This window comes from Strongylocentrotus purpuratus, unplaced genomic scaffold (assembly GCF_000002235.5).
Source record: "Strongylocentrotus purpuratus isolate Spur 01 unplaced genomic scaffold, Spur_5.0 spur5_scaffold_1, whole genome shotgun sequence".
NCBI lineage: Eukaryota > Metazoa > Echinodermata > Echinoidea > Camarodonta > Strongylocentrotidae > Strongylocentrotus > Strongylocentrotus purpuratus.
The window spans coordinates 2,560,348-2,582,832 of record NW_022145594.1 but is presented as its reverse complement, the minus strand read 5'-3'; the positions used below and the strand labels follow the sequence as shown (position 1 = coordinate 2,582,832).

The 22,485-nt window shown below is 39.2% G+C and overlaps 1 protein-coding gene across 7 annotated transcripts in view; it reads left to right on the top strand.

Annotated features, from left to right (window-relative positions):
* The first annotated feature begins 7,046 nt into the window (after positions 1-7,046).
* The window catches only part of LOC755739 (phospholipid transfer protein C2CD2L), an 84,823-nt gene continuing 69,384 nt past the window's right edge, over positions 7,047-22,485 (top strand). For 3 of the 7 annotated variants that reach the window (XM_030977486.1, XM_030977489.1, XM_030977488.1), the window contains exon 1: positions 7,052-7,786. In XM_030977486.1, coding sequence (XP_030833346.1) covers positions 7,283-7,786 — 504 coding nt within the window. In that variant the 5' untranslated portion in view covers positions 7,052-7,282. Of the gene's footprint in view, positions 7,787-22,485 lie in introns of all 7 variants that reach the window. The other 4 variants (XM_030977487.1, XM_030977484.1, XM_030977485.1 and 1 more) reach the window with 3 other exon arrangements.

Here is a 22,485-nt window from a genome sequence, read left to right as displayed (position 1 = left end):
CTCACTCGGAAGCTATGCTCCCTCGCATAATATCTTTCAAAATGTATAAGTAAATACCGAGAAAATTTAAGTGTGAAAGTATAATTATTGCTTGTTTTTATACAATGTAATTTTTTAATACTACAACACTTCAAAAACCTGTGAGGGGGTAGTCACTTCCGTCACCTTCATCCCTCGCAATCACTATAGTCCCTCGCACTTGAGTACTAATGGGGGGGGGGGGGGCTTTGGGGGCAGTTCCTCCTAATGAAATTCAAACATGGTTTATTTCTAATTCGATACCGAGGATTTACAGATGTTGTTGAAATAGCATGATTTTTCCCTGAGCTTCTTGGGGCTCTGCCCCCTGGACCCAACCAAAGGCCCTAAGGTGGGCCCCTGGTTGCTCATCTGACCGTAATTAAATGCCTAAAACACTTAAGCTTCCAGGGGCTCTGCCAAGTGACCTGCATACCAGTGTCACAAAATAATAAGGTATCAAAATTTGCTCTTCTGACCGTAACATTGAATTCCTAAAATCCCTGCTCACCCCTAAGCTTCATGAGGCTCCGCCCTTTGACACCCGTCTGGGCTTTGCTTGCTCATTTTTGCTTTGTTTTGCTCATTATATACGCCACTGCTCCCTCGTCCCTCGCATTTCGCCCCCCCCCCCCGGTCATGAAAAGAAATCGCCGCCCCTGATTAGAGTGAATATTTTTCAATCATATTTGTACTAGAATTACAAAAAGAAAATAACCTATATGAGTATATAGTCCCGCCTGGATAATTACCTCAGGACAATTATCCCCTGCATATGCAATGTTCCCCGAGGACACTGCCTGCAGGAGTGAGAGAGAGAGGGAGCGAGTGGAAGGACAATCATCCCCTGCATGCAATGTTCCTCGAGGACACTGCCTGCAGGAGTGAGAGAGGGGGCGAGTGGAAGGACAATCATCCCCTGCAATGTTCCCCGAGGACACTGCCTGCAGGAGTGAGAGAGGGAGCGAGTGGAAGGACAATCATCCCCTGCCATGTTCCCCGAGGACAGTGCTTGCAGGAGTGAGAGGGGGAGCGAGTGGAAGGATGTGGAGGGGGTATAGGGGTTTTTCCCATTCCAATGGCCTTTTAAAATATATTACTTTACAATGTTGAAATATGAATAAAATGTCATTGTTTTCAACGATTAGGCCGATTCAAACGGCGGGGTGACGGAAGGGGCATGCACTTACAAAAAAAAACCCACCAGGTTTTGGTAAAAAATATGGGAACCTGCAGAGGGTGAAAACATGGTAGTAATACCAATTTGAAACATCCGAAGCTAGCTACCCCTTTTACCATGTACTTCAATCTTTGCGGTCCACGATGTGATGCGGCCCGCCAAATTACCAAGTTAAAAAACATTAAGTCCTTTAATGAAAATGAATATCTAGCCGCCTACATCAATGATACTAAGTGAATACAAACCTATCAAAATATTATATGTTACTATATTTTTTCTGCTCCGCATAATTTTCCTGTCAAATGAACCATACCACAATAATTATGATTATAATTATATTTACTGAAGATACAGATCTCTTCTATCGGTATGATCTTACCCTATCTATAACGAGTTGATATTAATCGAAACTTAAAGCGGCGATTGATATAAATCTCAAAGTTATGTAGGCCTACACAAAAATTGGAGATTGCAAACTTGCGCCGATTGATTAGAGGACTTGCGATTGATTTGGATCAATCGCAAATCTTTGTAAGACTGGGCCCATATTAAATTATAATTACCCCACATGATTTAGTTTTAACTCTGATGCCGCGAGCTTTTCTTTTTAGAATTATTTGTCTCACTTTAAGCAGGCCTACATTTTTGTTCATGATTTGTAATTTTATTAAACTTTTGACCTGCGATTTTTTTAAATGTACTATTAAAGCCATGATTGCAACAATTCATTAATGTGAATTGTACATGCAAAATACTGCCATAAGTTTTGATGTTTTAATTTAAATATGACGGGATTGGCTTCTAACTTTATAGTCATTTTCAACTTTGCCAATCAACAGAAATTGAATAAAACTGAATTAAGACTGTTTATTATGTGATAGTCATTTATGACATGTAATTATAAACATGTATATATAAATAATTCATAAAATAAGTTGTGACAAAAATAGTGAACTGTGAATGTTATGCGGGCGGACTCAGTTGCTCGTAAATTGCAGGGTAAAAGTTATTATGAGTTTTGGAAAGAAATTAAATGTGTTAATAATAGTAAAGCGCCTCTTCCAACTAATATTGAAGGTATCTCTGGTGATGAAAAAATAAGTGAATTGTGGTGTAATCATTATAAGGATTTGTTTAATTGTGTACAGAGTACGGTGCAGGATGTTACTAATGTTGACTTTGATGTAAATATGGTTATCTCTCCAGAGGAGGTTAAAGAAGCTATCAGAAAATTAGACAGCAATAAGTCATGTGGTCTTGATACTATTACAGCTGAACATCTAAAGTTTGCAAGCCCGAAACTCATGCCGTTGCTTGCAATGTGCATTTCGGGCTTTTTGATTCATGGTATCTTACCAGATAGTATGATATCCGTTGTTTTGGTGCCAGTCATTAAAAATAAAGCTGGTCGCATTACTAGTAAGGACAACTATAGACCTATAGCATTGGCAAGTGTCCTGTCCAAAGTGCTGGAAAAGATATTGCTTGGTAGGTTAGAGATGTATATTCTTACCAAAGATAACCAGTTCGGTTTTAAAGCCAAACATGGCACTGACATGTGTATATTTGCTCTGAAGGAAATCATTGCGAGTTATCGTAGCAAAAATTCTTCCTTGTTTCTTTGTTTTCTTGATGCTTCAAAAGCTTTTGATCGGATAAATCATGAAAAGCTGTTACGAAAATGGCTGATAGAGGTATTCCTAAGTACCTGATTAGGATACTCGTGTTTTGGTATGCCCATCAAACAATGATGGCTAGATGGGGAAGTAGTGTCTCTGAACCATTCCATGTCAGTAATGGTGTTAGACAAGGTGGTATTCTTTCTCCCTTTCTCTTTAACCTGTACATGGATGGTCTATCTGACAATCTGAATGCTTGTAAAAAAGGCTGTGTAGTTGGTGGTATGGTAGTCAATCATTTAATGTATGCAGATGATCTCGTTATTATTAGCCCGTCAACTGCTGGGTTGCAGAGTCTGCTCAAGATTTGTTCTCATTATGGATATGATAATGATGTGAAATATAATGCAAAAAAGAGTCATGTTATGATAATTAGATGTAATTAAGGAACACCGTAGATTGGTATTCCCGGATTTTTATTTGTGTGGAGCTAAACTCAATGTCTGTACAGAGGCCATGTATCTTGGTCATTTCTTTACTGAGGATCTCAGTGATGATAAAGATATTAGTAGACAGTGTCGTAAATTATATGCTCAAGGTAATATGCTTGTTAGGAAATTTCATATGTGTTCTCCGGATGTGAAGGTGGCTTTATTTAGGGCATACTGTACACCTCTATACACTGCGCATCTGTGGTGTAATTTTAAGAAGAGCAGTTTGTACAGGCTTACTGTTGCCTATAATGATGCCATGAGAATGCTTCTTAGGGTACCTAGATACTTTAGTGCTAGTCAAATGTTTGCTGAGTTGAATGTTCCAGCCTGTTCGGCTGTATTACGAAATCTTATGTATAAGTTCATCCAGAGAGTGGATGTGTCTGAGAATGGTATTTTAAAGATGTTAGTGAACCCCTCGTATAGTTGTCTTAGGTACACATCGGGCCTCTGGAGATTTTGGCTGAATAGCCTGCTGACAGGCGCGGATCCAGGATTTCTTAGGGGGGGGGGGCCCAAATTTGAAATTATGCGAGCCAAATATTGGTACGTAATGGTGACCAACAGTGACGTAATGCGGGGGGGGGGGGGGTCGGTGCAGGGAGGGGCGAGTTTTCCCCACCCTCCTCCACGAAACGCGGAAGCTTTGACGTTTCATTAAATTATTAGAGAAAGAAGACGATTCGTTGTACCGTTCTCGACTCAAAATCTTCGTCTGAATTTAGTTTTGCCCCTCCCGCGCGAAGCGCGAAAATTTTTACGATTTATTAAATTATTAGAGAAAGAAGACGATTCGTTGTAGAGTTCTCGACTCTTAATCCTTGTCTAAATTCAGTCCCCCCCTCCCCCTCCTGCGCGAAGCGCGGAAGCTTTGACGTTTCATTAAACTATTAAAGAATGAAGACGATTCGTTGTACCGTTCTCGACTCTTAATCCTCGTCTGAATTTAGTTTTTCCCCTTCCGCGCGAATTTGACGTTTTATTAAATTATTAGAGAAAGAAGACGATTCATTAGAGAGTTCTCGACTCTTAATCCTTGTCTAAATTCAGCCCCCTTCCCCCTCCTGCGCGTGCGCGGAAGCTTTGTTGTTTCATTAAACTATTAAAAAAAGAAGACGATTCGTTGTACCGTTCTCGACTCTTAATCCTCGTCTGAATTTAGTTTTTACCCCTCCCGCGCGAAGCGCGGAAAATTTTACGTTTTATTAAATTATTAGAGAAAGAAGACGATTCGTTGTAGAGTTCTCGACTCTTAATCCTTGTCTAAATTCAGTCCCCCCCCTCCCCCTCCTGCGCGAAGCGCGGAAGCTTTGACGTTTCATTAAACTATTAAAGAAAGAAGACGATTCGTTGTACCGTTCTCGACTCTTAATCCTCACTGATTTTAGTTTTTCCCCTTCCGCGCGAATTTGACGTTTTATTAAATTATTAGAGAAAGAAGACGATTCATTAGAGAGTTATCGACTCTTAATCCTTGTCTAAATTCAGCCCCCTTCCCCCTCCTGCGCGAAGCGCGGAAGCTTTGTTGTTTCATTAAACTATTAAAGAAAGAAGACGATTCGTTGTACCGTTCTCGACTCTTAATCCTCGTCTAAATTCAGTCCCCCCTCCCCCTCCTGCGCGAAGCGCGGAAGCTTTGACGTTTCATTAAACTATTAAAGAAAGAATACGATTTGTTGTAGAGTTCTCGACTCTTAATCCTCGTATGAATTCAGGTCCCCCCCCCCCTCTCCCGCGCTAAGCGCGGAAGCTTTTCATTAAATCATTACAGAAAGAAGACGATTCGTTGTACCGTTCTCGACTCTTAATCCTCGCCTGAATTCAGGTCCCCCCCCCCCTACCGCGCGAAGCGCGGAAGCTTTACGTTTCATTAAATCATTAGAGAAAGAAGACGATTCGTTGTACCGTTCTCGATTCTTAATCCTTGTCTGAATTCAGCCCCCCCCCCCTCCCCTCCTGCGCGAAGCTTTGACGTTTCATTAAATTATTAGAGAAAGAAGACGATGCGTTGTACCGTTCTCTATACTCTTAATCCTTGTCTGAATTTCAAAGATGTTCTTTGTCTGCTCCTTTTACTTCCTACGTCCTCTTCCGATTTGGGGGGACCGCTCCACCCCCCCCCCTGGCTACGCGCCTGCGGTCAGATAAACACATTTTGATAACTTGTCCCGCCCCGGAAGCTCAGGGGTTTAGGCGTTTAATTAAGGTCAGATGATCATTTTTTTTTAATACCTATTATTTTGTGACACTGGCAGGTCACTTTTTTTTTTGGGGGGGGGGGGGCGGATCCCCCAAAAGAGGGGTTTTAGGCATTAAATTTCCGTCATATGAGCATCTAAGGGCCCGCCGTAGCACCCAAGGTGGAATCCAGGGGGCAGAGCCCCCGGAAGCTTAGGGGTTTTAGGCATTTAATCACGGTCAGATGAGCATATTTTGATGCCTCATTTTTTAACACTGGCAGTTAACTATTCTTTCTTTCTTGCTCTCATTCTATTTTTTTCTCTTTAATATACTTTTTCAAATAAAGTGGGGGGGGGGGGGGGGGGGAGCTCGAGGCTCCCGATCCCTGCCGTACCTCGGGCCCTGACATGTAGGAATCTCAAGAATCATATTTCGTGCCTGACTGTAAATTCAGGAATTTGTCATTTTCCAACAAACACATATACAAACGTATAATTTACTAAAAAATGAGGACAAATCTGGGAAATTATGTCATTTCAGCATTATTTGTAATCCACCGTTGTGGAATTAGAAATAAACCACTTTTGAATTTGATTTCTCCAAAGCCCCTCCCCCTATTAGTACGCCAGTATTTCCTTTTTTCCTTTATTCTTTCCCTTTCCTTCCTTCTCTCCTATTTTTTTAATTGGGGAGGGGGTCAACAGCCGGGGAGGCAAGGCCCTTTCGGCCCCCCCCCCCCCCGATTTCCTTCTTCCCCCTTTTCTTTTCTTCTTCTTCTTCTTCTTTCTTTCCCTTTCTCTCCTCTTTCCCTTTCCCTTCTTTTCCTTTCTTCTCTCTCTTTTTTTGTTTTTGTTTTTTGCGGGGGGGGGGCCAAGGCCCGCTCGGCCCCCCCCCCCCCCTGGATCCGCGCCTGCCTGCTGACACATGGCAATTGACTATTATGTTCCTGTTACCAAGGATTCCAGTATCCTTGTTTGTTTGTTTTTTATAATAGTTATTTATCATAAGTTTATTGTTCTGGTTAGTTGAACAGAGACAGATTGTTACAAGATACAACTTCAATAGATTGTTATTGATTGTTATACATGTACTTATTTTAATCTTACAGTTATAGGTACAGCTTAGAGTTAGTTTATTATGTTTTTTTTTATCAACCTTGCAGGTTACATGTTACTCTTAGAGTTTAGATTGTTTGTACGTATTGTAGACCTAGTATAGTTTAGTTATACTCTTTGTATAGTTTTGTTGTTATTATACTCATCATGTTTATACTCCCTATATATCTATGTAACATATGTTTTATGGACCTCTGCCTTGTGTAGTTGAGTCTGAAATAAAGTTCTGAATTGAATTGAATTGTGACTGATTGCCAAACAAAATCAAACCAAGAAAGAAAGAAAGCAGTGTTATTAATTTACAAGTCCTTTGTTGTCTGTTTGTCTCCCTCTACGACTGTTAATGCCATCGTTGAATGATGTCACTCAACATGATTCTATATTGCAAAGGCACTCAGCATGAAACTACACCCTGCATTGCCGATGTGTGTTACCAGTCTACCCATGGGGGACACGTGTATTATCTCATTTTGTATTGACCTATGTGTTATAGCTGTAAAGTGGGCTTGGTATGTGCGGATCGCAAGGCATCGTCTTTCGGCCGATCGCTTTGGAATGCACTTCAGCTCAGGCAACCCTGTCCCTCTCTGATACATTACAGGTTATCAAGTTGTCACGGACATCGGGGTTCATCCATTTTGATCGCAGCTGGGTGGTATATAACCAAAAAAGACTATGGGTAAAGAGGAAACATCTTTTACCGAGTCGCTGAGCGAAGACCAGTCGACAGCGAGCGCAACTAGTAACATCAACGGACGGGTCGTTGCTGCGTGCGATAGCGTGGTGATGGCGGTTTGGGATTTTAACGAGGCATTACGTACGGGGAAAATTGATATTTTGGATGTTCTGCTCCTTGCATGGCTTGTTTTGGCCACTTGTGTGTTCCTTGGATTTACAATCTACGAGAATACCAAGAGGAAAGAGGAGAAACTTGACAAGAAGGACAAGAAAGGACAAGGAATAAGTGATGGTGTCTATGGAGGTGCCTTCAATTCAGCTGGGAGCTCCTTGACACACAGCGGGCTACTGACGGGAGGGCGAGACAGCACCGATGGTGACCAGTATGGGTGGCTAAACTCAGTGGTTGCTTGGCTTTTCACACAGCATTCTCAGCAGTCTCCTGGTCAACTCGCTTCATCATGGCTCAAAGCTCTCAATGAGGAGTCCAGGAAACATGGAGTAAGTTTAACATCGTGATTAAAATTAAACGAATTGATTCAGCTCATCTCCGCTCCGGTCAAAACAAATTGAGGGACCCCCCCCCCCCCCCCTCCCCAGAATTACACATCATTTATTTTGAAATTTATTTTTGTGTCCAAATCTCCATCAAATGACATGATGACATATCCTTTTTTTTTGGGGGGGGGGGGGGGGGGGGGGGGTGTAGACTTAAGCTCCCTTACATGTAGCCTCATTTATCTCTGTATATAGAGTAAAGTACCCGGTAATCGGTCAGCTCCGGTTTTCGGCCAATTGGTTGGATACATGGTAAAATCACTTTAAAATACATCGCATAATAGCATAACACATATCCCACACATACCATACCATGCCAGTGTCACTGAAGAACCACATTTGCAATGAAAAATATATCCTAAAATATCACATTTTAGCGATGTAATCGGCGGTCCCGCTACCCAAATCTGAAAAATCGAGTTTCTTACGCGTGTATGTAAGAAATATGGGTACCATAAAATGAGCTTTATTTCAAGTATTTTTCAGATATAGAGTCCGATTTTGTGCTGGTCGCAAGCTCAAAAGTATCTCATCGCATGTATTAAATCAATGCAGCCGCACACCGCGACGCACACACGATATGTCCGTCTAATTCAGATTCCAACTTCCGATCACCGCTGTGCCTGTATTCGGTCAGGCGAGCACCCGGGAGCTCCGGCGTGGGATACCTGCTCCGCCCGCGTGTGCTATACATCAGCGCAGAAACGCACGGCGCGCGCGAGCGCTTCCGATTGACTTTGTACATGCGGCCGTAAACTGAAACGCTCGGCCGATAACCGGCTCCAAAACAGTGAAAATTGAAATGAATATTGTCATGGCAATTCGTGATTTTTTTTGGGGATTCTTTTTTTGTTTAAATAATAATAATATTTGCTTCATGATTTGAACAAGAAATGATAATAAATAGGAAGTAAAGAGTCCAATAAATAGGATTTTGTCTTAAGTGGCCGAAAACCGGGTACTTTACTCTAGTCTATCTTACATGTATTATGTAATGTAATTTCTCCTTTGTTCTCTTTCATTTCAATGAATCTGAAGAGGAAATCAATAGTTTGGTATTCTCTTGAAATATCAACAACATAAAACACACAACTTCTTCATTCTATAAAGACAGAAATAACCGTCTGGTATGGGTCATTCTTTAATAAAACTGACATTAGTTGACATTCCCCATACACGGACGGTATCCCAGACGTCTTGAACCGGGGGATAGATTGAGCCGAATCAGAACCTCTTTTGGCTTCGAAATTTTCCCCCAATTTTCTTTATCTAGATCTAATTTTCTGATTTACATGTACATGTATATAGCAGATAAAAAAAAACTATGTATCTTCTCCTATTTTGTATGCAACTTTTTATTACTTATTTCAAAATGCAAAATTTACAGACTAACTTACAGTAGATCTAGGCCTACATGTATATGAGTTATCCAATTTTTATCTCAGAACTGTGAAATGGTACGTTCATCCATTTAATACCCAGCCGATATATTTCCGGGTCAACCTACCTTCTTCTTCTTCTTCTTCTTCCTCCACTCTATCGGAGATCAGCAGCTACCAGGGTACTGCAGTTTGTCATAGCAGGCAGGATTGTCATGTCAGGTAGAAAGTGTATTATCGATTGCATTAGCACGAGCAGAGTGGATATTGTATAAAAATGACAGTGATGCATTAATAAGAAGGTTCTTTTGGTTAGGGCAGACAGTTAGAACATTCGGAAGTAGGACTGTCCGCGTGAAGGTCTCGGGGTCATCTGGATTGAATAGAGCGAGTGTCGACTGCTGTACGCCCCTGTGGTGGAGATTGTCGACCAGCTTCTGGCGATGATTCCTGAGTGGTTTGCACTTGGCTATGAAGTGTGTGATGTCCTCCTCTTCCGCTTTGCACACTTGGCAGAATCGGATTGTACCCTTCTTGATTTTACACAGCTGGGATTGAGTTAGGTACGTCTGAGAGAGAAGTTGTGAGCGTACAATGATGGCTTGACGTAGAAAACTTGGGGAGATGGACTTCGGGTAAAGGTCATGGGGGGAGCTAGTGTTATTCTTGAAGAAGAAACAGAACCAAAACATAGCGAATGGCCAATCAGAGCACTCGTCTAGTATTGGGTTTATGAATATTCATATATTACTGGGTCAAGCCGGGCTGACTCGTACGTTTAATGTAGCTATTGGACGTTCGAAAAGAAAAAAATGCATATTCATCAACTAAAACTAAGATGGCTGACAACGAATCCTTTGACTACGAGACTTTCTCGGATTAATCATCAATTTAGGATCTAAATGAGCAATCCATCGTAAATTAAAGTAGACATTTTTGTGTTATTTTTTATTCTTTAATATAATTATTGTAATATTGCAGCCAAAATGAATTTATGAGGATGTAAAGAGTGAAAATCTTGTTGCATATCTCATTCATTTTTGTGTTATTTTTTATTCTTTAATATAATTATTGTAATATTGCAGCCAAAGTGAATTTATGAGGATGTAAAGAGTGAAAATCTTGTTGCATATCTCATTCATCCTGCCGAACCGAACCATTTGTTCCACTCGGTGCCCATAGGCCGTTCTGTATAGAGGCGGTCAAAGGAGGTTGATATCAGAGACTGAAGCTTTCGGTCTACACTCAATACTGCTGCACTATGTACAATGTACATGTACACTCCACATGTATAGCATTTCATTCTTTTCAACGCAATGGCAGTTATTAAACCCTCAATATCCAATTATTCACTTTAGATTGTGAGGGATCAACTGAATAATCTGCAAGTTACAACTTTTTAAGCTGTCATCTCTAAAGATCAAAATATTTGCTGTTTCAAATCAGCAGGGAAAAAATTATTAAAAAATTGGGGGGGGGGGGGGGCTACTTTTCAAGCTTGCTTTCATGAAAATAACACTCTTTAATTTGTTTTGCATTGAACTCTATGCAAAATGTAGGGGCTCTTTAAAGACTTCCGGGGGCTCTTTTGGGCATTTTGGGGGCTAATTCGCCCTGAGCCCCCGTGTATTTTTTCCCTGTTCAAATGATGTGTTCAGTACTTTATGTGCTGTTTAACTAAAAGTGAAAAAGGTGACAAACTCCAAAAAATATGTACAGTATGGTGATTTTTACTCTACTTGTTGTACGTTATTAGCAATGTTTGATCGGGTTTCTTGTTTTTTTATTGTTTTTGTCGCTTTTTTTTTTTTAGTGTTTTAGTTTAGTTGTTTTGTTAGCTGTCAATGTAAGAAACAAAAACAAATCTTTTTATGCCTCCGTTACGAAGTAGCCGGAGGCATTATGTTTTCGGGTTGTCCGTCCGTCCGTCCGTACGTCCGTACGTCCCGTTCTCGTGATTGTGTTATCTGAAGAACCGATTGATGGATTCCTGCCAAACTTTGGTCATGTATGTATCTTGCAGAGCCTATGAACTGATTAGATTTTGGGGTCACGAGGTCAAAGGTCACAGGGGTCATTATGTAATGCAAAAACAGCTCGTGATCGCATTATCTCAAGAACCGATTGATGGATTCCTGCCAAACTTAGGTCATGTATGTTACTTGCAGAGCCAATGAACTGAGTAGATTTTGGGGTCATGAGGTCAAGGTCAAAGGTCATGCGGCTCATTATGTATGCAAAAATAGCTTGTGATCAGATTATCATTAGAACTGACAGATGGATTACTAATACTAGTTAACTCAGGACATCTGGCAGAGCCAATGAACTGAGTAGATTTTAGGGTCATGAGGTCAAAGATCAAAGGGTCATATGAGAAATTGCTTGTAATTACGATATTCTGAGAACCTGTTAATGGATTACAATGAAACTTGAATTTGAAAAATTTCTTCTATTTTGGTTTGTAAAATTGCTCTATGACGGAGGCATCATTTTCGACCGCGCGCAGTCGAAGTTCCATCTAGTTTGTTGTTAGTTTTTGTTTGTTATTCTTTTGGGTAAATATGCTTGTACAATCTAGTCATTCTGTAAATTTTCAATCTGTTCTTGTACTCGTACTCTCTTTTTATCCTAATTTCAATTTTTCATTTTTGTTTGTAGGTGGCAGCACCAATAAGGCATTTCCTTCCTTTCTAGCTGCCTCCTCATTCACATAAATACTCACTTTTGCTGTGTTTTTGTCTAGATCACCTTATTTTGTACTATTATCTAATATGTAATGTTTGTTTATTTTGACTATATATCTTGTCAAAAAACTGCAGCTTCCTTCAGGCAACACACTTTCTGAGTAACATGAACGTACATTGTACAATCTCATTTTGTGGATCTCTGCAAAATTCTGAACCCTGGTTTTGTGATTTTCAGCGCACGACTGTTTAAATCTCTCGTCTAAATCTAGTGTGGGCTTAGATTAATGAAGAAGAGTATACTGTACCGTACACACAATGTGCATGTACATGTAGCCCTGCACTAGTCATGTATGTTTTTAGCATACAATGGTGTGTTCTATTTTAATGTAATTTGACATGGGTTTGGCAACTTTGGCATAGACATTAGATTCATTATACAGTGCGTCCCAGAAAAAAACGAAACCGAGAAGTATCGATGTTCTATCATAACTTAATCACAACTATAATTAATGAATGATATATTTGGAAAGCTTAGAGTCTCCTCTTTCATGTGATGCTACTCAGATACATGTAATGCATATTTCACGCATGAGTGATTAAAAGCAATTTGAAGGAAGGAAACCAAAAAGTAATTTGGCGGGCGGTATCTGCATTTTTTCTGGGACGCTCTGTATATATTCTTCCAAGTACAAGTACATGTATTCCCCCTGAGGCTGATATCACATACATAATGTATTGTACATGTATGTAATACATCGTGTGTTGCCCTGCATTGAATTGAAATATCTGTCTCATGTCTGTGTACACTGTATGCATGAGCGCTATTTAAAGAGAAGGTTGAGTTCTGGGAAGAGGTGAAAAATAATTTGTGAGCATTACTCATTCTTATTATGCAAATGTGGAAAAACATCAGTTAAGACATGTTCCCTGAAAAGCATGGCTCTTCAAATGCCTTCATATTCTAAATACATGTACATGTATGCATGTAACATCGTAAAAATTGGGGGGGGGGGCGGCTTTTTACGCCACGTGTTCTTGTAGTCCCATATACATCTTTCTGTGCAAGTGTTTGTAACTTTACCAAGACTTGGCCACATTTCTTATCATTTTGATGATTCCAGAACCTTGCAATACACACAAATTCTTATATGCTAGATGATCAACCTTTTCTGGTCGATTCCACACCGTTTCTTTCACAATGCAATCGCATGACCAGAACTCAACTTCATCTTTAACAATTTTTATTTTTAATTTTTATTTGATTTAATTTTTTTTTGGGAGGGTTCTGGACCTACGTATACAAATATTAAGGCGTTTGGGGTGCCTCATATTGTTGAGCTCTGACTTATATACAGTGTACCATAAATCTCTGTGTACATGTATACAGTGTAAGACGCACTGGAAAAATTCAAAAATCGGGGATGATCTTATGCACAGGTACAGTACAGGATATTTTGAGTTCACACAATGCTACTTTTTAGTGGTTTTCCAAAAATCTCTGTGCCTCGACATAAATAACATAATGCGAATAAAGAATAGGATCTAGATTTGAAGTTACCCTATATGTACGTTCCTAATTTGAAGGGGAGAGGGTTTTTTTTTCTTCAAGTTTCAGTCTCAATAAATTCTGCCCCATTTGGCTTGTAATCTCTATTCTTATAATCTCATCCAATCTAATCCACAAAGTCATAGGATTATCAAGCTTTTTTCTTGCAGTTACTAATGCTTCTCAATTCCTCCACAATGTGCATGTACCTGGTTGTACATGTTGTAAAGTATAATGACCAATTAAACAATCATAATTTATGGAATCTAACCTTGGTAGAAAACTGCTCTAGATCGAGGAAAACAATCAGAGAAGCAGACTTTTCTCTTAGGAGGTCTTAATGAATTGGTATCCATTTTGAGTATTGCCCCAAGGGAGAAAGTGTTAACATGTAAGAAGCAGAAAACCGGACAATAGGGATATGTTTGTACACAGCACTCCAAGCTCCACAACTACATTTACAGTACATCACAATCCACTGACCAAACCGCCAATTTGAGAATCGCATCTTAGTGATAACTTTCTTATTGTTTGTCCAATTTATTTCAAACTTGCACCATTCTGTTTATCTGGTTCTCTGGTTTCACACAAATGAATGATTACAAGGGATAGATTGCCCTTAAAAAAAGACCAGATGAGCAAATATAAACAATCTATGCTCACTGAAGAATATATTCTTAAAAGCTGCATTGTACAGTACATGTACATTACATACATGTATCTTCTTATTTGTTCCCTTGCCTTCAATTCATGAATCTACCGGTAGTCTTTTTATTGTCGCTTCTACCATGTGTCTTTAATACATTGTGTAGAAACCAGAATGACTATATTTTTACCCATTTACTAATATGCTGCACTCAAGCTACTCTACATGTACTATACCAAGCTGTACCACTCTATTTATCTCCTCATCTCTATGGCAGCTAGTAGGAATACCATTTCTAAAGAGCCGGTTTCCATGACAACCGCATCTAACCTGTAGCTCTGATCGTGGTGGCTCCAAGCATCGTCGCCTGGCGTGCGTGCTGCGGCGGCGACGGCAGTGTGCATTCTTGAGAAAGTCTCCTGTCGGAGTTTATTGTTCTGTTTGTGCGTGTGTCAGAGGGAGAGGAGACCTTGTAATAGAGTTGAAGAATGGGTGAAGATGTCGACTGCTTTGGAAAATTATGCATGCATCACGTACACTGTAGACTGAGTATGGTATAAACATGGCCTGCAGTTTACAGATTGGATTGGAAAACTATTTCTGATCAGGTGTAATATTCAAACTGATTCATGTAACGTCAGATTTTTCTTCTTTGGATGAGTCAAAGAATAGGGTATATTTTATGATCTTCTTAAACAAAACAAAAAACTAAACCAAACATTACAACAACAACAAAAAAAAACGAAGAAAAAGAAGCAGAATAAAGAGGAGGAGGAGGAGGAGGAGGAGGAGGAGGAGGAAAGAACAATAAAAGAAAAGAAGATGGTAATGAAGGAGGAGAAGGAGAATAATAAAAAAGCCCTACTGAGTTCCCAAAAGAAAAGCAAATTTCATACTGGTTATACTTCAAACATTCTTCCTCAATCAAGTGTAGATATCAACATAGTGTGTGTAATTTGTGTGATAGCGTGAATACTATCTTTTAATAGAATTCTGTTTCATTTTCCGTCGGGGCTTCACAGAATCTAACAAATCAATTTTGAGAGAAATGGATGAAAAAATTTGTAAGGCAAAAATGATGACAAAGAATACCTGCACATTACCTTGCAATATTTTGCTCCCATCTACCGGTATAATAAAAAAAGTAATTTGTAACAAATTTCACATGATGTAAAAGGCGAGCAAAGTGAATGGACCATTTTTTGTAATGTAATCAAATTTTAATAATGCATGTTACAATTATTTCATTCAACCGTTATGAATAATTGTATTTCAATAGTCATGAAGCAAAATGCATCCATTCATTGTTGCTAAGAAGGACAAACGTTAATTGTTGCTCGGTATGACAAACAGTATGGCTTGTTGTACCTAACGACACGTAATTGAAATTGAAATTGCAATTGATGTAATTAGAAAAATGAATGCTTGTGCATTGTCTGTACCGTAATCTGCCCTACTCTATATATTGTACAATGTAGCTAGCATGGTATGGCTTGGTGTTCAACAGAGAGGCTGCTAGCCGATAGGTAATCCAAACCATCTTCTTGTTTACGGCGATCAGTTGTCACACATCATGCTATTATTCCACCCGTCATTAGGCCTGTTTTCATCAGCTCGAGATTGGCAAATATCCCACTATTTGAACTATTCCGATCGCAAATTATCCAGTGAATTTGCGTCTTCATCAGCCCGAAGTTGCAATTAGCGGGATATTTGGTCGAGATAATCATCCGAAGATTAGATATCTTGGGCTAGTTTGCAGAATATCCCGCTATTTGGCAAAATATCCCGCTTACTTGTCCGGTGCGTCTTCACCAGCCAGAAGACTTGCATTATGCACGAATGCTGAGCAAAATATCTTGAGCTTGAGTTTCAAGTTCCGAGGTCAAGTCTCGAACTGATGAAGACGTGATTTGTAACTTCAGGATTATTTCCCAAATCGGAAATAGCAGGCTATTTGGCAATCTCGAGCTGATGAAGACAGGCCTAAGGATAGCGTCATACGGCTGACCCTGTCAGCGATCTAGACGTGGTACCTACGGCTGGAGGGGGGCGGTGGAGGGGGGCGGTGTAGTACCCACGTACCAGGGGTTAACCGATAAAGAATGCCTGGCATCCAATGTGACCCAGTCTGAGTCAGGATACTCTACATGTAGGCTATGCTGTAGGCGCCAAGCTTCGACAGCTTGGTGAAGACAAAAATGAAAGTAATAAATTTACATAAGAAATAGCAGATCAAATGAAGTACATGTACATGTGTGTATTCAACTTCAAGAACAAATCTAAAAAAAGTAGCTGTTTACTTTGGCTGATATTTTTAAATTGTAAATGTTCTTTTTTTCTCTTCATTTTGTGTATCCTTTTGTGGTTCTTTTGTGGGAATTGCAGGCTGTCTATATTGGGAAAACCAAGAAAATCTAGACTAACACAAAGGCTTTCATGATCCGACCAGCTCCCCATCTCTCTCCTGGGTATGAAATGGCAAGTGTAGATTAATGCCTTGCCAGAGGACATTAGTGCCATGTCAGGGATTGAGGCCATGATCTTTGCATTTAAAGTCAATTGCTTAAACCACTCTCTTACGACACCTCATATATTTGAGCCCTTCTGTGGTACAGAGCTACTATATTCCTACAGTATGCACCGTATGATAATAATCAAAAATAAAAATGATAATCATCAAATGATTATTAGACCTTATGAATGGTAGAAAAAATGGGCATTAGACAAACTGGGAATAAGACTAACTGTTCATTAGACTAACTGTTCATTAGACTAACTGTTCATTAGACTAAATGAATAATAGAGCAAATTGGTAGTTACAGTAGTCAGAGATTTGACGATATGGGTATAAATGACAATTAGCTTAAATGGTCATTAGACCAAATGATAAATAGACAAATGATTATAGGACCAACCATGTGGATAGTATTCAATTCAATTCAATTTTATTTCATTCAGTTAAAAGAAAATATTTTATATTTAACAATCAAATATAAACATAAAATACACATTAAGAACATATTTGACGGGGACATAAAATAAACTGAATAGGTTGCCACCTGAAAGGAAATATAATCCTTATACACTGTATAAACGTTGGCCCTTTTTCAATAAAAAAAAAAAAAAAGCATAAATATATTTTTTGCTAAACATTATACAGTACAATACGCAAATCGAGACAACAAACATACAAATACAATAGGTCCTGAATTCAAATGATTATTGCAATTTTAATACCCAAAAGAATGTTCTTAGACAAACTGGTTGTAGACCAAACAGAAATTCACAGATGAGAAAAGCTGAAACCTGGCTTCATAGTATTGTCTGGTGAGAGCCAGGTTGGATTTATCTCTGCATTATTTATGCCCTTCTGGATCCCGACAGATGATTTATTGAAAGAGAATTGCAAATTTTCTTTTAGTATATTTCATACTTTGTTTACTGAGTGAGAAGGATGCTGTGTGAAAGTCAATTTCATTTGTTTGCAATCCCTTCTTGATGAATGGTCACTAATATGTCAAGGGCAATGTTACAGTGCAGTGGAAAATCAGAAAGAGAGAGGGAGAGGGGGAGAGAAAGAGGGAGAGGGGGAGAGAAAGAGAGAGAGAGGGAGGTAAAGAGAGAGAGAGAGAGAGAGGAGAGAGAGAGAGAGAGAGAGAGGGGGGGGGGGGAGAGGGGGGGAGAGGGAGGGAGGGAGGGAGAGAGAGAGAGAGGTAGAGGTAGAGAGAGTGAGGGGGAGAAAAAGAGAGGGAGAGAGAAAGAGAGGGAGAGAGAAAGAGAAAGAGAGAGAGAGAGAGAGAGGGAGAGGGAGGGAGAGAAAGAGGGGGTTAAAGAGAGAGAGAGAAAGAGAAATAGAGATGGAGAGAAGTAGAGAGAGGGAGAAAGAGAGGGGAGAGAGAGAAACATAAAGGAAGAGAGAGAGAGACAGATACAAAGTGAGAGAGAGAGAAAGGTAGAGAGAGAGAGAGAGAGAGAGAAATAGAGATAGTGAGAAGTAGGGAGAGAGGGAGAAAGAGAGAGATAGAGAAGAACAAAACATGGCCGCAACAAAAACATATACTTTTGTCAGTGTTATTATTTTCACAAATATCACCTTGGCCATCAGCGTTGACATAATAAATTATTAACGCCCCTCGAACACCAACACTTGACAGAACCCACAATCATGCTGCCAACACTCATCACACACACTCACGCTCAAAGGCACACCCACATCTATTTCCACACACACACACAACCACCCACATCCATAGACAGTGCATATAAAAAGCAACAGGTATTGATATGAACGAGAAGAAGAAGCTGTATTTGCATGAGCGAGTATACAGTCAATGTACACATGTAAGCTGGTGAATCGCCCATGCATACATACACTCTAATGCACTCTCAGTCCTAAATAGCTGTTGGATGAAATCAAGCTTTTGTTTTAGCATCCCTAGCTGGTGCCTGGCCGCCGCTGGCTGGCTGATGCTAATTAATTCCCATTAGCTCAGGGCTCTTTCAACAAGTGCATTGATGAACCCACGTAAAGAGCACTATGCTAGGCTGGCATTGCTTGCACTAATACTAATGTACATTGTGTACCATGTTCTAATGCCATAGGTAAATAGGAGGCATACATGTCCACTCGCTGAAAGCTTCAGATTTAAAAAGTCATAATAATTATAATAGAGGGTTCTTGTTGTTAGCACTCATGTCTGGCAGGCTTGACACTCCTGGCGCTCCACATTATGGTATAGAACATATCAAGCTAACTAAATTAACGTAGATGATGTACAAGTCCACTCGCTAAAAGCTTAAGATTTAAAAAGTCATTATAATAGTAATATTAATTATAGTGGGTTCTTGTATAGTGCTCATGTCTGTCAAACTTGACACTCCTGGCGCTCCACATTATGGTATAGAAGATATCAAGCTAACTATGTTAACGTAGATGTTGATATATGGTAGATCTAACATACAATATAGATGCTGGGTAAAATATTTCTCTCAGTCTCTATCTACTGAAGATACATGTATTTGTAATCTACACACTGAGTGACTGGGTGAATGAGAGAGTAATGATGTGTAAGACTTGGTGGTGGGGGAAGATACAGTAGGATATTATTATGACCACAAAGAGTGAGGGGGATGAGAGAGAGGGAGTGAAGGAGGGAGAGAGAGAGAGAGAGAGAGAGAAAAAGTGAAGAAAAGAGAAGAAAAGAGAGAGAGATAAAGAGAGAATGAGAATTAAAGAGTGAGGGGGAAGAATGGGAGAGAGAGAAAGAGAAGAGAAGAGAGATATAGAGAGAATGAGAATTAAAGAGTGAGATGGAAGAATGTGAGAGAAAGAAAGAGAAGAGAAGAGATGAGAATGAGAATTAAAGAGTGAGGTGAAGAATGGGAGAGAGAGAGAGAGAGAAAGAGAAGAGAAGAGAAGAGAAGAGAGATAAAGAGAGAATGAGAATTAAAGAGTGAGATGGAAGAATGGGAGAGAGAGAAAGAGAAGAGGAGAGGAGAGAATTAGAATTAAAGAGTTAGAGGAAGGAATGGGAGAGAGAGAGAGAGAGAAAGAGAAGAGAAAGAGAAGAGAAGAGAAGAGAGAGAGAGAGAGAGAGAGAGAGAGAGAGGGGGGGGGGGGGGGGGGGGGGGGGAGGATATTCAAGCTAAAGTTTAAAATTTCAGACAATCAAAGAGAAATTACAAAAATAAGTTCTCCAGAGACATTGATAATGTGACTGCTCAGAAAATTACAACATTTAGGGAGTCCTGAGGAAAAGAAATTGCAGGAGACATTCTTTCCTTTAAATACTACGTTTCGATCTACTTGAGACAGCAGGAAGATACAGTGAGAAATGTTACAGCCTGCGGACAGACAAAGTGTGAACACTTTACACCATGGCACCTGCTTGATACTATTAGAGTTGATCAGAGGATTGTTCACACTACGGCTTATAAAAGCTCTTTTTCAAATTTCAAAAAGACAAAAAACAGAAAATATTAGTCATATTAAAAGATGATATCCTATTTGAAGGAGGAGGGGGAGGAAGAAGGGGAAGGGGGAGGGGAAGGGAAAGGGGGAGTAGGAAGAGGGGTGGGAGGAGAAGAAGAATAAATTAAGGACAATGAGAAGAAGAAGATAAGAAGTTAAGACCATTATATTGACCTAAATGTATTTATTTTTTAATACAGTAGTATGGCAAATTCTTCATTTTATATTATGCTCTCAATAATTTTCTGAAATATGAAATCAAGCACATCTTTTCTTCCAATATTGCTTCACTGTGTCTGTCTGTGAGTCGGTTAGTTATTGGAATGTGCAGAGGGTGATTTACGGGCGTCGTGTTGCTAATTTAATGAGGATTAATGATCAAGTGTCATACCGTTTACGCACGATACACAGAAATGTGTGTTTGTGTCACTCGGATGTGTACATGAGTTTTGATGGAATGTATGTTCAGTATGTGTTCATCTACACTACTGTATGTTTAATTGAGGTGATTGTCTAACTTTAATTTAAAATTATCATAATAGAAATACTGTAGATATATTATGTACTATACTTAAATTATTAGCTTCTTTCAAGGGTTTATTTCAAATTAAAATGGAAATCATACATTCTACACATTTACATGTACATGTATTCAAATTATTGAAAATTAAATTTTTTCAAATCATAAATGTACATAGAAATGTACATTGTACATGTACATAGAAATGTACATTGTACATGTACATAGAAATGTACATTGTACATGTACATTTCCATGTACAGTGTATGTACAATGTAACTTGTTTCTAAAGTTTAAATTGCTCTTCAGGTACCTTTTATACCATTTAAACATTGCATACATGCCAACTGTTCAGATTAAAGAGGAACATTCCTCTTTTTGGAAGAAGATAATTATCATTTTAATGCAGGTGTTCCTCTTCCTGTACAAATTTGTCTGTAGTATTGAATAGGAGAGTTAGGATTGTTCCTCTTTTTTTGAAAATAGCATAATTTGTACAGATTCTTGATTTTCAAATGTTGGCATGTATGACATTGTACTGTGTGTTTGCATTCAGGGGAATGACACAGAGACTAACACCCTTCTGCCAGCCAATTTACATGGTGTTGTAAGGTCAGGCAAGCCATAGTTTTGCCTGACCTAGCAACAAATACTGTATGCAATTTGTATTCTGACTCCGGTATTGATATGTAATAGTAACAGGTGAAATAGCTCATCGCTAGTTAAACATGCATACCGGTACTTGAATGCATTTTGGAAATGGTCTAATAATAACAAGTTGTGTGTCCCTATACCGTCAGACAGACACCCAGTCAGCCATGCACCGCTTCACGCATTTATAGATTTATTGCTGTGTGTTTATCATGGCGTGTGGAATTCTCCATTCATTAGATAATGAACATAATAACCAGGGTCTGGGTGGGTGCTCCACTTAACTGGGATCTAAACTTAGAACTCTCAACGACCGACCGACCAGACCGACCATATAGCGTAGGCGGTAGAAATATAAAAGGGTTTTTGTCCAGGTCAGGTGATTAAAGAGAAGGTCCTGTTTTGGTATAAAAGGTGAACAGCCTCAGAGTTGTTCTCAGGGATAACTAGTTTTTTAATCTATTTTTTTAAAGAATTTATTTTGATACATACAGACTCAAAAAAGTTCAATTTGGTCCCCTTCAAAATAGGTACTGTGTAGCATGCAGGTGTTTCAGAAGGTGATTTTAAGGTAGATTCCATTTTTTTGTTGATTGATTTTTTAAAAATTTGATCTTTTAAACAGATTTACGTTGGATAATGTTTGAGAATTAATGTACAAGGTACTGTTTTTATTTTATGAGGGTCATTAAAGAAGAGAATCATGTGAAATTTTGAAAACAAATAATACTTTTGAATTTTAATGTGTTACAGATTAGATGTTCATGAACTAATATAACGAGCCTTGAATAGCAAAAGGAACACTTTTTGCCATTTCTCTTTTTTAATAAATTTCAGTACTCAAAATATTATTTGTATTTCCTAGGTGAGTTATACGTGTACGTGTGCATGTACACTCCCTGAAATTGATACAGATTCAGCACAGCCCTTTTTGAGCGACTCGTTCAGTTTTTTAGACGCTTGTTGAAATCTTGATAAGATCTCAGGATTATTGGCTAATCCGGAACAGATTTAGCACAACTTATTTTGTAGGCGTGTTGTAACTGAGCCGCTTAAGGGATCGTCTGTCATTCAAAAGTTATGAGATTTCTGCTTGAAATAGAGAGAAGAAATTGAGAAAGATGACATTTCTAGAATCTAGATTGAACATTCAAGAGCTTGGTTGACTTGTCTAAGCCATCCGTGAGAGTTGCCAATTAGAGTTTGTTCAATAAGGTTGTGCATCTGTTTCATAAGTTA